Raw genomic sequence first — 16168 nt, forward strand, 5'->3', positions numbered from 1 at the left:
TTTTCTGTACAGATCTTCTTGTACATATACTCTACCTCAATAAATTTCATGGGTGGTTTGTCATCTCCCTCTTCAATCAAAAAAAAAAAAAAAAAAAGGTTACAGATAAGGCCTATGATCACAGATAGATATATTAACTGCATACATTGTGGTTACAGTCCTCCACATGTGCTACACCACCTCAGTGTTATATAAAGGGAGTAGGTCTTGTGAAGCCCAATGCCTTTTTTTTAAAACGCAATCCAAAGAAAACAGATCATACTAACATATTATCACACTCACATGTAAGGTTCGCAATGGGGACAAACAACTTGATGAAGATAAAACATAAGGTCTCATGACATAAAATTAAGAGGTACCTCATTTAGTCGGATAACGGTTTGTTTGATCAAAATAAGTTAAACTAATGACCAAACATATAATCTAATATTGCAAATATAAAGTTTATTCGAATCGAAATTTAAGCTGCTTTTGTATCTTTTCTATCAGTTTCCACATTAAATTTTGTCGGGTATTTATTACAATAGGCTACAGTGTATATTTGGCTCCATAAGTAATACCAGATTCGAGTCCTCGTAGAATCTGATCCAAATATTTTTGACATTTTCCTATATATTATCGCATGGACATGTGTTCTTTTGGGGTGAGTAGTCCATTTCGGGTCTTTAAGCTCCACCTTTACAGAAAGATGGTCCCTCGTGCCTTTATGTTTTCTATTCAGCCAGCAAGCATGCTCCTGAAAAGAAAAAAAGAAGAAGCACTCCTTGGGCCTCTAGCCTCTAACCTAATGCTCCAAACTCAATTAGCCTAGTTAATTAAGTTTTGCCAGAGGAAATTGATGATTCTTAATAATACCATCTTGGCTCTTATTTGGAGCAGTGGCAGCTCAACTTGCTAGGCCTGCCATGGTTGACCACTTTTCAAACTAGCCCCCATGAGTTCTCCAATATAATATGCTAAACCCATTTATTTATTTGTTTACTTGGTAGAATGCTAAACCCATTTGTTTTTGTGCTACTTTGGGTCCTCCTTGTTGAGGCACTTGCCGGCTTTCATACGGGCTACGAACCTCAAGGTGCAGCCTGGACGGGGAGGAGTTTAGCAGGCATAAATTGAACTATCACCATGAGAGGCATATGCCATCATATATCTGGCCCTTCATTTCTGTAAGGGATTGGATTGTTTTACTTCCACCTTTCAAGGGAGCTGTTAGGTTTTATTTGCTTAAATATGTACTGATCATTACTTTGTTAAAACTTAACTTATTTTAATCCTTTGATTGTTTGATTGATAGATAAATTGTTAAAGAAAAAATTTATTCTTTTTAAAGTAGCGAGATGGGTATCTTGCCCTGAGGAGCCCGAAATTGAAGCCCTTAGATAAGGATGCATCCTTGGTCGCTTGGCAAGAAACTACATTTTTGGCCAAGAGTACGGCATCATCAAGGGCAACATTCATGGTTGTTCTTTAGGCACCTTTAAACCTGTGGCATGTGTCTCTGTGGTTTTGATCTCATCGAACAGTGAACACAACAAAAAAAAAAACAGTGCAAATATTTTGTGTGGGGGACAAGCTCTCAGGATGCGGCTTGTCACATCATAAAGTATCCCCCCCCCCCCCCATCCTTGCCGGCGGTGACACCTACCAATTCTTCTTCCTTTACTCTTAAAGCATTCAAGCATGTAAAGAAATATATAAAAATATATGGGCTAAACTTTATAAAAAAAGATTCTGAACTTTATGTCTCAATTTAACTTGAATCTCAAATTCCAATTTCTCATTAGTTCGACTCCCAAACTTTTAACCTCTCAAGCATTAAATAGTTAACAGAAACAGACACGCACTTCGTACATGCCCTTTCATTTTACTTACATAGCACAATGAGAGCTCCAAGACCGCCATTAACATGGAGACTATATGCAACGAGCAGAGTACACCATATCACTGCATTGATATTTCCTTGATGAAGAAGGGATAAGCATCCTGTAGAAGCCCACTATGGCAAAGCAAAACAATCATGCACTTGTAATAAGCAAGATGAGGATTTAGATCGTAATTCTTCCAACAAAATCGTCCTTCGCTGACCCACTGCATTTGCCTTCTCGTTGGAGGTGGATCGGTGCCAAGCCTACGCTTTCCTGTGGGAAGATGAGAACGAGGTATATGTGGAACAACAGCTAATTTCTCATTTAACCCCATAAAAATAGAAGCAAAGCGGTTTACTCCAGCTCTCTCGGGGCCGATTCTTCGAGGGTAAAAAATTTATTCAGAAATTCATATCTTCTAAATAAATATTTTTCAGATAATATTTAGATAAAAAAATAATTTATTTATATTTTTTATATATTAAAAAATTATTCAATAATATGTTATCTATGTTTTTTTGGATTACTAATTTTCTGGATAAGTTGCTAAGATCTATCCATATTTTTCATAATATATTTTATTATATATAATAATATAATATAATATAATATATTTAAATACTATAATATATAATATTATATATTTATAAATTAATAAAATAATTATATTATATTAAAATAATAAAATATTATTATTCAATAATAATATAATATAATATTATATATAAGAAATATTATATATTATTATATTATTAATATTGGGTTAGGGGTATATTATGAATGAAATAAAAAGATTATTTTTTTGGTTGATAGAAAAATTACTTATCCACCTTCTATGTGGATAAGACTTTCTTCCCATTTTATGGATAAATATTATCCATGAAAAAAATGATTTATCCATCTAGAGAAATGTAAGAATATAGATAAGTTAGTGAATAAAAAAGTTGACTAATTTTTTTTATAATATTTATCTATAAAAGAATGAGCCCTTGATATCTTTCACATGTGACTCCAAAGAGATTGCGGGAGTTCATTTAGTAATTAGAACAATGTAATAGATAGAGGTGAAGCAGTTTTGTGATGATGGAAGGGCACATGCAGGGTGCATACTTTATTATGTTAATTATTTGATATTTAAGTGATGAAGGGGTCATATTGTAAATGAGTTACAAGTTTGTCACGTTCCAAAATTAAGACATAACACAGTCATATTATCGAAGGATGTTGCTTTGAATAATATGAAGTCTGTCAATCATAATAAGCTAAAATTTATCATAAATAAAATATAATAAAAGATTCAATTCTATCATTTATCAAATAAATAAATTAAGATTGGTTTAGAGTATCTAAATCCAAGATCAAATACCAAATCTATACCTCAAAATTCATAATAGTTAACTTCAAGTCCATGATCATCTAATAAAATAAATCTAGCTATAAAATTTTTAAGCTTGTTAGTGTAGACTCCCAAGCTTGGATGATCCCCCGTTATTCTTAATCTTATTCCTCTATAAAATAAAAATAAAGAGATATGAGCTAAATAGCTATGTAAGTAAAATCTATACTTCCTTATCAGATCAAGTATAAATTTTTCTATGATAATATAATATTAAAAAAATAATAGATATTATAAAATAAAATATTTTATAGAGCACATAATAAAATGAGTCATAAAGATAATTGTGCAAGCATAAATTATGAATATTTTGTAAATAAGATTCATAAATTATTTTTATTATATGTTCATATCATAGTTCAAAGTGTTGCTCTCAAATATTCATACTATAATCACTTTGTACTTATGATGGGATCCGTATTTTTAATCGATATAATTTTTGTTTCATATGCTAACTTTATATCCATTGGCAGGGTCTTTGTTCGTATAGATACTAGCTTTGGATGTCGACTTTCCCAATTCTAAGAATTCATACATAGTTATTTAAGAGTCTTTAAAATTTTAATATATTTTTTTAATATATATATAGATGAAAAACTACTAAATAGCACAATTAGATTCATATTTCATAAAATACTATTTTCATTAAAAAAATATTCATAAAATCACTTTTCATAATAAAGCATGATCTTTATATTTATAATACATATGCTGATCCTTTTATTTTAAGAAAACTATGATATCATCAATACCAGTCCATATGTATAGAAAATATGATAGTTTGAAAATAAATAAGGAATGTGAGATCTACTTACCTTGTTTGTCCTGTATCTTCAGACTTCATTAGGAGATTCGGTGAATCCTATTTAATATATTAAAAATATAATCAACTTATATTTAGTGAATTTAATAGAATTAAATCATAAGAAAAATAAATGGTTGACTGGATGGTCAGTCCAATAGGCTATTCGAGCACCACGGCAGTTCAAGATCTCCTAGCCAAGGGCTAGATCAAAGTGATTCGATCAAAAAATCATGAAGCATGGATTAAATCAAGGCCAGATCAATCAAAAAGGTTCATCAATAGTAAGCTTTAAAGATACGTAACATGGCCAAAGTAATCGGTTCGACAAATTACCCGAATACTAGAGCGGTTAGGGCCTTCTTGTAGATGGTCAACTTGAGTCCCTAGAGCAGGAAGATGCGACTCTATCTTAAGATGCAAAAAAGGGGGGCATGGTGGCTAGTTGCTGAAGGACTGGCAACAAGCAGCAGCAGCAGGCGACCGACAATGGTGGAGCAAGGGATAGCTGACGGTGAGGACTAGCTGCTGAAAAATCAAAAAAAATAAGCTTTAAAAATAGGAGATTTGGACATATTTCTTCTTTTTAGCTGTTGGCCAGTCATCAGTGATCATGGACCATTGCAGGAGAAGAATATGAAGGTCTAGGAGCTTGATCGGAGGCTCATTCATAGAAAATAAGGGAGGTGGTAGTCGAAAAGGAAAAAGAAGTTGATCAAAAATAGGGGATGAAGTTGAGCTCTCTTTTTGGTGGATTTTTTGTGAAGTCGGTAGCCGGTGATGATACCTAAGGCCATAAAAAGACAATGAGAAGAGAGGGAGAGAGAGAGAGGAGATGGGATTGGGGCCTTTCTTTGGCTCTGGAATGTCCTTGGCTTCAATTTTCAATAGGCATAAGAATGGAGACTGTGAATCCAAAGGAAAAAAAAGGAAGGGAGTTGTGATGATCACCGATAGAGGGCCCTAAGGGGAGAGAGAAGTTCTATTTATAGAGAGTCCTAGGGTTCCGGTGGCCCTAGGACTCCAGTTTTTTTTTGGGATTTGTCAAAGAAGAGTCTACTTCCAATCTTTTTTTTAATTATTTCTATTTGTGGGCTTGTGGCTCTTTGAATATGGGCCAGCCATGGACCGAGCCATCATAAAGTTTAGAAGTTGAATTGTGAGAAATTAAAATTTAGGGTTCAAGTTAAAATTAGACATAAAGTTCAAGATTTTTTATAAAGTTTACTCGAACATATGGATACCATTTTGCATTTTTTAATTTTAAAAATAAAAATAAAAATTTTATTTATTTTTTAAAATCTATAAAAATATATATACATTTGTATGTTCAATTTGGAAAAAAAAATATAAATACGAAGATGATAATGGAGGTGAGGCAATGGAGATAGTAGAGGTGTCATAGTATCATAGATAGATAGCAAAAATATGGTGGTGGCAGTGACAACAATAGCAATAGTAGTAATGATGTGAGATACTAGTGATATAGAGGAGGTGATGACGATGTCAATAGTGATGTGAAGGAAGCGGTGCTAGTAATAGTGGTGGCGAGGATACTAGCTTTGTAGAGCAAGCAGTAAAGATAGCGATGGTGGTATAGCAACAATTAGTGCTGAGGCGGTGCCAATAATAAAGATAATAATAGTAGCAATAGTAGTATGGTGAATGCGGTGACGATTATAGAGATGGTAGTGGTTGTGCTAGTAGCAAAGGTGACGATTGTGATGATAAAGAAAAACATGATGACGGTGGAGATGATGTTGGTAATGGTATTAAGATATGATTTTTATTTTTAAAAATACTAAATATATAATTTTTTTATTTTTATTTTTAAAAATAATAAAAATATTTTTTTAATAATATTATTATTATATATATAGGGGCAAACTTGGGTAAAGTCATCGGATTTGGGCTCAGATTTGATTAGGTTAAAACTGGATAATGAGGGTTCTATATCGATGATCCAAGCCATTGGATATGATCTACTGCCCTAAAACTGCTTGCCTACCAAAAATAATATGATTTGAAAACCCCTCACCTATGCATCAAGTGATCAAAAAATACATCTAATTCAATTTTATTTAGGCTGTCCATTTTTTGACTATTTGATATATAGGCTAAAGTCTCCAAATCTTTTGATTTTTGTAGATCATATTTAACGGTTTGGATCATTAATGTACATAAAACCCTTGTTATAGAAGTCAAAATTCGATCGATCTAATTCTAGTCTGGCTGTATATGTGTGTGTATATATAAAGTCTTCATATATATGATTTTATTTTTAAAATAGAAAATAAAAAATAAAAATAATACTGAGATCACCCAGATGTTTAAGGCAATCACATGCAATTGTACTCCAATAAGATGTCTGTCTTTGGATAAGATACCCTTTTGAGTAGATTTGGTGCAAGGTTCCATTCACTTGAAGTCAACTTGGGTGGTCCAAATGATGCATTACTGGTTACCATCGACACAAGACTACAAGCATGCCTCCACCTTCATGTGGTGACTCCCAGAACCGACCGAGAGAACTGTCGCGCACTGTCTATTTTCATGAGCATATCCTGTATCAAAGTTATGCAAGGCTAATTTAGAATATACTGAAATCCATGGAAAAGAGAACCTTCTAGTCTTTCTTTACAGGCATTGGTTCAACTTAATGACTCCACACTGCCGTTATCTATGATAAATTTTATCTTAAAATCTTTTTCTCCTTGGTGGAAACATAGAGGCTTGAACCAATCACCATCAGGGGGGTATTAAGTTAGTACTTTACAGCTAGATTAGTCATGTAACTGTTGTTAGACTAGTATCTTCCTTAATGAAACTTTTTGTTGTTTGATGAAATGGGAGGATTGTCCACTATAATTTATTATGTATCTGAAAATATATACAAGGTGTGTGTTATATATGAAAAAGGGAGTTGGGGGGGTTATGTGTGTGTGCAAGCTCACACATAGTAAGACAAGGGGTGTAAAGCTGGAGTTCTACGACATCCGAGCTGCAGGTACAACATGCAGCTCTGATAACTTTATATCATTTTAAGCATCTTTAGTAGGTCCTGCATAGCTTCTGAGAAGGAACACTGCATGCTCCTAGACTTTTAATGCCGCTGTAGCTTCAAATCTAAACGCGCTGTTGGTTTCTTTCCTTCCAAAGACCCCAGCAAACCATTGAGATAAGGCAACCACAAGCTCGTGTCAATCCTCTGACTTCAATTGTTTTCCTCCATTTGATCCATGGTTCTTCAATTGAGAGTCAGGAGTAGGCTGAGTGGATACCATCCTATGGATCTAATCCCAGATGGACGGTGCGAAGGTGCACTTCAGGAACAAATGGTCTGCGGTTCCATCTTCATTTCTGCATGGTAGACATGAGGGGGGGGGGGCATTCCAATTACTCTTCTTCATGTTGTCAGCCATTAAAATCTTCTTATAATAAAGGTCAACCAATTAAAGGATTTGACTTCTTCTGGTAGGGGTATCCTCCTTAATGAAACTTAAAAGGAAAGGGTATAAGGAAGATCGGTTAGCTTTGTCATAAGTGAGAGGGACGACCAACCATCGACGTTATATTGCGATTCTTGTTGACCGTTATCACATTACAGTCTCACAAGAATGATTGCTTCCAATAGCTTATCATCTCAGCTTCATGGCATTTTCAACTAAAAGTATTGGCCCATGCCTTTTGGAAATAGCCGCAGGATTTAATTTTAATTTAAGTGAAAGTCTGTAACAATCTTGTGGGTATTCCAAACTGAAATTAGAGATGCTTCCATTTTTATTTTAATTTAATAAATGCAATTATTATTTACAAATGTCAAATAGCTTTATCCAGTAATCTACTATATGCTGGGCATCAAGTTCTTGTTTTTGTGCATTCGTTTCCAAAGTTATGAAGTTCAAATTAAGTCCATTAAGCATATAATCGGAAAATCAAAATTGGACCTAGCACAATCGGTTCGGTAATTAAATTTTTCGAAAAAATTTCAGCTGACCCATGCATCCATCTCTCATGCTTTCCCATAGAGAAATCAACTAGCAGACTGGATCATCAATTTTGCCATTACCACCTCCAACACCTGCCTCTGGTTTTGTGATTTCGCACTAGACCAAATGAGGTTGGTGGAGCAGATGCTAGGGGATACAGTCAAGAGACGTCATAATTTGTTTGGGGGGGTCTGCCCCTTCTCCTTACCCAAAAACAAAGGTTTTGCACAATCAAATACTTGGAATATTCTTGCCCTCACAACTTATTAAAAGATTTCAGTTCCAAAATCCAAATAATTTTAATGATCTGCATAAGAACAGACCTAGAAACCATGGTTTTATGTCTAGGACTTAAACTAGACCAAATAGTCAGTTATAGTCTTTCCTTTTGTAGTATATCCAATTGGATATAATATTCATGCACTCGATTGCAATCTTGTGACATTTGGGTTGACATAGCAGGTCAAGCTAGTCTTTGCACTTAGTTTCAAGTTTATTGACTCAAACTTTAGTCTAAGTTTGAAACATAAAACCATATATAATGATTTATTTTTATGTGTTAGGGCTGGTTATTCACATACAATGATCTATTTACATCTATCATGAGTCTAAATGACAAAAGTGTCAAGAAGATGTATTACTGCTCCAATTAAAACTTCTCGATTCATAATATTTATAGAAGGAAAATTGTGATTGCATGTTATAGAATTTGTCCAACCCATTCTTTCCCTAAAACTAATACCATTCTTTCTAGATGCTAAAAGTGATCGACATACTCATTTGTAGCTTCCCTATTCTCTATAGTTGCTTCAACAGTTCAACCAAACACTTGACACTGAATTTTGAACTGACTTATATAATTGGCATTCATGCCTAACAGTGTTGAACTTGAATGCATTTTAAGGCCCCCACAGATAGTATTAAGAATTCTAATTGCAATATAATTACTATCTTTATAATGTTAGAAATAGAAAGTGCCAACGCAACATTTATGTTGATAGAGAAACAATTCTACCACATCATTGTGCTACTTACAAAAGTCAGTGCTGCTGCTTTTGGTCCACAGTTTGTGCTGAATTCGTGCTCTTCATAGATATGTACCCCTAATTCCTCCAATCTAAATTTAGGTTCCCTATTTTCGGAATCTTTCCTTTGGATAGTAACAATATCTTATAATACATTTAATTGTTAAATATCAATATTCATAGTTCAGATTTGATATTATTGCATTAAAAAACTCTGTTATGCGTTAGCATGGCAAAAAAGCTGAGCCTTAGAAAGAAAAAGACTGGAGATGAAAACTGTCAATGATTCAATGTATGGAACAAAAAGAAATATTCAGCATACACACAAGAACATCCCATAAAGGAGATCATCAGATATATATATATATATATATATATATATAAAGCATTCATGTTTCCAGATAATAAGAACTAAATCATAATGAGACAAGTCATAGGAATACCATTACATATATCTGAAACTATTTTGATGCTCTGATATGAATAGGACTACAGGAGATTCTGGACCATATGGCACCACATCCATCAGCATATTTCCAATTGCCTAGCATAACAAATTTGTTTCTTTCACCAACCTTTTGTCTGCTATCACCTATTAACTTCCAAAAACAAAGGCAGGAAACGGAGAAAAAGAACATGGAAGTGCACTGTAGCTGGTCACTCCTTTGCCCTATGGTTGGTTACCCTCAAATATCAAGGAAAACGGTAAAGTATTCCTATCTTCACCCCTCAATTTTTTTAACACGCCCTTTCTAGCTGGTCTCTTCCTCGAAATTATTTATTTGCAAAGAAAAGGAAAATGCACCACTTATAGAATATCATTAAAGATGGGGTGGAAGTAGGAAACCAAATAAAAAAAAGGCAACAGATGTGAAACCAGTCAATGGTATCCTTATCTTACACTCGACTATTATACCTCCTCGTTGCCCCCATGGAAACATATAGAGTTCTTAGAACAAGTTTGTTTGGCGAAAGAGCAAGTGAAGGGAGGGAAGACTCCTCTTGACTGGGCTTTGGAAGGAGAGGGAAGTGAAGAAAGAAAATGTAAGTTTCCTCCGTCTTCATCAATCAAAGTATCTTCTTTCTCAAACTGTGGGAATATTTGCTTTCAAGTCCCTCTCAAGCCTCTCTTTACCATTTAATCATCAAGTTTTCTGTTTCCCCCTCTGTTTTAATCAAAAAAGAACAATATTAGAAAACAGAGCATCGGTTCTTTCTTTTCTGATTTGTTAATTGTATTTTTCTGCTCTTTTTTCTGATTCCGAAATTCTCTGTCTTCGGTGAAAGATGTTAAGATCTGGACTGGGTAGAAAGTTTTGGTGGTTCATCCTTTCAAACTCATTCTTTGGTTTCTTTTCTTTGGAATGTTAAAAATTGGATTTTTGGAATGTTAAAGATGGGATCTTTTTTCTGTGTAATGTTTAAGTTTCAGATCTTGAGGCTTATTTGTGCAGAGGACAAGCTCAGATCTAGACATTAGGAGAGATTCCTGTATCTTTGCATGGAATAATTGACGATAGAAAGCTTCCTAAATGTGAAGGTGCGGAGAAGCTCCTTTCTTTTGGTATTCTTAAAGTCTAATTTCATCCGGTTTCATGCAATTGCATCAGATTTTGGGTGCAGATCCTGCCCAAAGTTCATTTTTTGATGCTTCCGTTCTAATAATCTTCTTCAACGATTTATCATTATGGATAATTTCTATTCTCCATCATTATGAATACATAAAACTTTTTTTTTTTTTTTCTTTTCTTCCAAAGCATGTCTTATTATTCCCCCTCCCTTTTGTTGTTTTAGATGTTGTGGGAGTCATATATGTGTCATTTCCTTCAGAGTTATTAGATGTTAAAGTTTCATACAATTTACTATCTTGATCAAGGAGTCTATTGCTGATATTTCGGACATTTCATGTTTCATTTAGTAAGTGATTTTCCAGGACCCTGTATCTTCTTCATTATGAATTTATAAATATAAGTGTTGTTTTTAAATTTGTTTCTGTTAGAATTTTGACACTTATTTTTCAGAGCTTGTTTTAACTTTGACAGAATAAATATTTTTGGATTTCATAGCAATTTAGTAATATTTTATCTTGGGTTCCAAGTATTTCCACTTGGTCTGAACTAGGAGGTGAGAGAATCAATATTCTCCAGAGATTTCAGACAGCCAGTATGGTAGTTAGGTATTAATTGAATGCTGTATTTTGAAGGTTTTTAGCCTTTGTCTTCATCAAAAATGGTAGTTTTAGTGATTAGAATTTTTAAGCAATGTACTTATTCTTCCACTTAAGGTGCCAATTTGTTGGTTGCTCCATTTCCATTTTTCAGAGGGATTCACAGCCTAGAATGAATTGAAGTTCAAACATACTGAGAGCAGGATAGCATATGAAGATGGATATATGGAGCTTCAACAAGAAAGCTCCAATCTTGGGGCATTGTCTGCCACAATCTCAAGGAATCGTTCATCTTCTTCCTCTGCATTTGTCTCTGCAAGTCAGTCGCCTTTCTTCTCCCCAAGATCACCGGTGCTTGGCTCTGAACCAGTCCTACCTGATGTTGCAAACACTTCCAATGATCTTTTTATAAATGTTGGTCACCTTGGTTCCAGCACTGTGACTAAACCAGAGTCTTTATCTAAAATCCACCTCGTGGCATCTGATGTTTCTCCCATTCTAAATTTCTGCACTTCCAGTAGTTTTGGAGCTCCAGGAAATGTTGACAACGACCCCGGTCTGGTTTCCCCCTTTAATGGCAGTTCATCTAATGACAGCCAAGGAACCAGTAATGGTCGCTTGGCTCGCAGGGAGAAGCAGAAGAGATTGGGGAGAAGCCAGAGAAGGTTTTCCTTTACCGAGCCTTCAACTCCGGTTTCTTCAGCTAATAGGCTTAGGAGTTGTGATGTGTACATAGGATTTCATGGACGTAAACCCTCCTTGCTGAGATTTGCCAATTGGCTTCGTGCAGAGTTGGAAATCCAAGGGATCAGTTGCTTTGCATCTGACAGGGCCCGGTGCAGGAATTCTCGTAGCTATGATATGGCAGAAAGAATAATGAACGCTTCTACTTATGGAGTGGTGATCCTCACCAAAAAGTCATTTGGGAATCCTTATAGCATAGAGGAGCTTAAAAACTTTTTGAGTGGAAAAAATCTTGTTCCTATTTACTTTGACTTGAGTGCTGCTGATTGTCTTGCAAGAGATATAATTGAAAAGAGGGGAGAACTGTGGGAGAAACATGGTGGCGAGTTGTGGACGCTGTATGGTGGCTTGGAAAGGGAATGGAGAGAAGCTATAGATGGACTTTCACGGGTATTAGACTGTCAATTGGAGGCATATGATGGTCAGTGGAGAGAATGCATACTACAGGCTGTGGTTCTTTTGGCTACAGGATTGGGGAGGAGAAGTGTGGTGGATAGAGTAAATAGGTGGAGAGAAAGGATGGAGAAAGAGGAGTTCCCTTATCCTCGAAATGAAGTTTTTGTCGGTCGGAAAAAGGAACTCTCTGAATTGGAGCTTATTTTGTTTGGAGATGTCAGAGGGGATGGAGAAAGGGAATACTTTGAACTCAAGACCAGGCATAGTCGAAAAACTTTGCCGATTGGAAGGTCTCAGAATTATTGTGAAGACAAAAAGGCAAAGGACCGGAGATCCGAAAGCAGCATCAAAGGAAAAGAGCCGGTTCTGTGGAAGGAGTCTGAGAAGGAAATTGAGATGCAGAGATTGGGCAGTCCACATAGGCAGTGCCACCCTTTAAAGGCAAAAAATGTGGGGAGGTATGGTAGGAGAAGAAGATCGACAAAGATACTGTATGGGAAGGGTATTGCTTGTGTGTCTGGGGATTCAGGGATTGGTAAAACAGAATTGGTTTTGGAATATGCATACAGATTCTCCCAGAGATACAAGATGGTGTTGTGGGTGGGAGGGGAAACCAGATATATACGGCAGAACTATCTGGCTCTATGTACTTTCCTGGATGTCGATCTGAACATTGAAAACCATTGTTGTCTCGAAAAAGGAAAGATGAAGTGCTTTGAAGAACAAGAAGAAGAAGCCATTTTTAGAGTAAGGAAGGAGCTAATGCGGGACATCCCATTCTTAGTTATCATAGATAACTTGGAGAATGAGAAGGACTGGTGGGATCAAAAAGTCATAATGGATCTTCTGCCACGATTTGGTGGTGAAACCCATTTCATAATAACCACCCGCCTTCCTCGAGTAATGAACTTGGAGCCAATGAAGCTTTCATACTTATCTGGTGTTGAGGCGATGGCTTTGATGATGGGAGGTATGAAGGACTATCCAATAGTTGAAATTGATGCTCTTAGAGCCATCGAGGAGAAACTCGGCAGGCTTACACTTGGTCTTGGTATTGTAGGATCTATTCTTTCTGAGCTGCCTATAACTCCGAGTCGGCTGCTTGGCACTATAAATAGAATGCCTTTGAGAGATATGGCATGGACTGATAGAGAAGTTCTTACATTGAGACGGCATACGGTCCTTGTTCAACTTTTAGATGTCTGTCTTTCGATATTTGACCATGCTGATGGACCGAGGAGTCTGGCAACCAGAATGGTTGAAGTAAGTGGTTGGTTTGCTCCTTCAGCAATTCCAGTACCTCTCTTAGCTTTGGCTGCACATAAGGTTGCAGAGAATCATCATGGTTCTCCGGTCAGGAAGAAGCTTTTGCATGCACTAATCTGCAGGTTTACAACATCTCATATCAAGAGATCTGAAGCTGAAGCATCGTCCATGTTGATCAGATTTGGGATTGCAAGAAGTAGCACAAAACCTGATTGCATCCATTTTCATGAGATTGTCAAGCTATATGCTCGCAAACGGGGGGGCAGTCGAGTTGCTCATGCTATGTTTCGAGCAGTTTTCCTCAGAGGCTCCGTCTCTCAATCTTCTGACCATCTATGGGCAGCTTGCTTCTTACTTTTTGGATTTGGAGCTGAACCTGTGGTTGTGGAGCCAACACCATCTGACTTGCTGTTCTTCATAAAACGTGTGGTTCTGCCTCTAGCCATACATACATTCATCACCTTCTCTCGGTGCACTGCGGCATTAGAACTCTTACGCCTCACAACTGATGCATTGGATATTGCTGCTGAGTCCTTGGTTTCAAGATTTGAGAAATGGTTTGATAAATCATTCTGTTGCATTAGACCAGGTCAATCAGATGCTCAGAACACTTATCTTTGGCAGGAATTGGCACTCTTGAAAGCAACTGTTCTAGAAACAAGGGCAAAACTGATGCTTAGGGGTGGGCAATATGACATAGGGGATGACCTTATTCGGAAAGCTATTTTTATCAGGACTTCAATATGTGGGGAGCATCATCCAGACACAGCAGCTGCTCAAGAAACACTTAGTAAACTGACAAGACTTCTCACAAACGTTCAAGTTAGTTGATCTTGTGTAATTCCTTTCTCATTCACCATATATTCTTTCATGTGGTTTCACATTAGAATCACAAAAATGTCTCAGCTCAAATAAGGAAATTAGTGAAAAAACTTCAGTTTTCTTCTCACACTTTGCTCCAATATTGCTGGCTCTTGCAGAAAGCATGGTTCGTAATTTTAAAATTAGTTTGAGCTTGGAGACCTTTTTATATCATCTATTGCTGTTTTTTTTATGCTATCCTGTAGCTAATCGATCATGTATGGATGGTAAGTGTCATTTTTTTAATTGAGTTGTCAAGCCTCCGATCCTTAAGAGTGGTTGTGAAAGGAAAATACTCTTAATTTGCATGATGTAACGTTACTTCTCTCTCATCTACCTAACTTCTTGTTGGTAAATATTAATGGATAATTGGGGTCTGCCAGAATTTAAGAAGTTCCTTGGACTGTGTGATCTCTAGCTTGATGCTGTCTCTGTTTCTGATGGTCCATCAATCTCCGACACAACATAGTTCTACTTCCAGACTGGTGCTTTAATCCATTAATTACAATATATACAACACTCTCCTTTTGATATTGCAGCTTTTAACATCTAGATAGTTTTTTATACTTCCACTTCTTCGATTAGACTTAAAATTGGGTTGGATGCTATTTTTCTGTCTTCATAAATCTTCGTTTTTCTCTGTTGTTCGCTACTTGGCTTCAAGAGTCACTTCTGCAGCTCTGCTAAGCCTCAATTCATTTCATCCTGTTGGTGCCGTGGCCTGTAAAAGCTATAATGGCAGTGACTGTGGCTTCATTATTCAAATAACTCTTGTTGTCAGTTGTTGTAGTCATTTCATAGTTTGCGATGGCATATGACGTATACTCTAGGTTCTGGCTTCTACTAGATTTCATGCAGGGGCCTCTGCCTATTTTAATCTTAGAATTAACTATATTCATCGGATTCTATAGTCATCCCACAACGTATCGTGTCCTTGAAGCTCTCTGGCTTCTACTGCATTCACAAGCCTTGACGAATTGTTTCTGGCTTTCAAGGTGTTCTTTGCTTCTACCAGCTTCATATTTTGATGCTACAAGAACTACGGCAAATGCAAATTAAATATATTTAAGTGAGGGGAATATAACATCACAAGAAGGGTAAGAAGAAGGTCGGTCAGTTCGTGTATTGGGCACGGCTGAGGGACTGCTAAGTATAAATAACTACCACAAATGGCCGCTGCGTCAGGATGGCCGAGTGGTCTAAGGCGCCAGACTCAAGTTCTGGTCCTCGATAGAGGGCGTGGGTTCAAATCCCACTTCTGACATTTTAGGAAATAAATATACAGTTTTTATAGAACCAAGTTATAAAAGCATGTACGCAAATTCTGCCATCTTAAAATTAAATATTTTTATACGAAAAAATTTCTAAAAAATATAATCATTTAGGATAGTAAATGCATTAGAAGGTTCGGGTCCCACCTTTTAAACTAAACACTTTGTATATGATAAAAGTTCTAAAAAATATAACCATTTCAAATCCCATTTTATCAATTAATTTCAATGAGCCTTTAGTTAATAATGTTATTTTTGTAAGTTATTTCTTAAATTTCAACTTTTAAGGAAAGCATTCTCAATACCATGATAATAATTATTGATTTATTAGACAATATTTTATAATAAGACAACTAGGTGAGATTCCTTGCCCTTTGATTTGTATA

General features: G+C 35.9%; 1 protein-coding gene and 1 non-coding gene across 5 annotated transcripts; both read left to right on the forward strand.

Moving 5' to 3' along the window:
• The first annotated feature begins 9919 nt into the window (after positions 1-9919).
• On the forward strand, positions 9920-14601 carry LOC140857405 (uncharacterized). 4 transcript variants are annotated; one of them, XM_073256199.1, is made up of 3 exons: positions 9920-10121; positions 10504-10617; positions 11399-14601. In XM_073256199.1, the coding sequence occupies exon 3, from the start codon at positions 11470-11472 to the stop codon at positions 14479-14481; it is 3012 nt and encodes a 1003-aa protein (XP_073112300.1). In that variant the 5' UTR covers positions 9920-10121; positions 10504-10617; positions 11399-11469; the 3' UTR covers positions 14482-14601. The 4 variants fall into 4 exon arrangements, with proteins under 4 accessions (XP_073112300.1, XP_073112302.1, XP_073112301.1 ...); XM_073256201.1 differs by having other exon boundaries at positions 10510-10617; XM_073256200.1 differs by having other exon boundaries at positions 10532-10617.
• A 1090-nt stretch (positions 14602-15691) lies between these two features.
• Positions 15692-15775, forward strand: TRNAL-CAA (transfer RNA leucine (anticodon CAA)). Its single transcript has one exon. It is a non-coding gene; the product is annotated as a tRNA-Leu (tRNA).
• Positions 15776-16168: the final 393 nt, after the last annotated feature.

The sequence above is a fragment of the Elaeis guineensis genome, chromosome 4, assembly GCF_000442705.2.
Source record: "Elaeis guineensis isolate ETL-2024a chromosome 4, EG11, whole genome shotgun sequence".
Lineage (NCBI taxonomy): Eukaryota > Viridiplantae > Streptophyta > Magnoliopsida > Arecales > Arecaceae > Elaeis > Elaeis guineensis.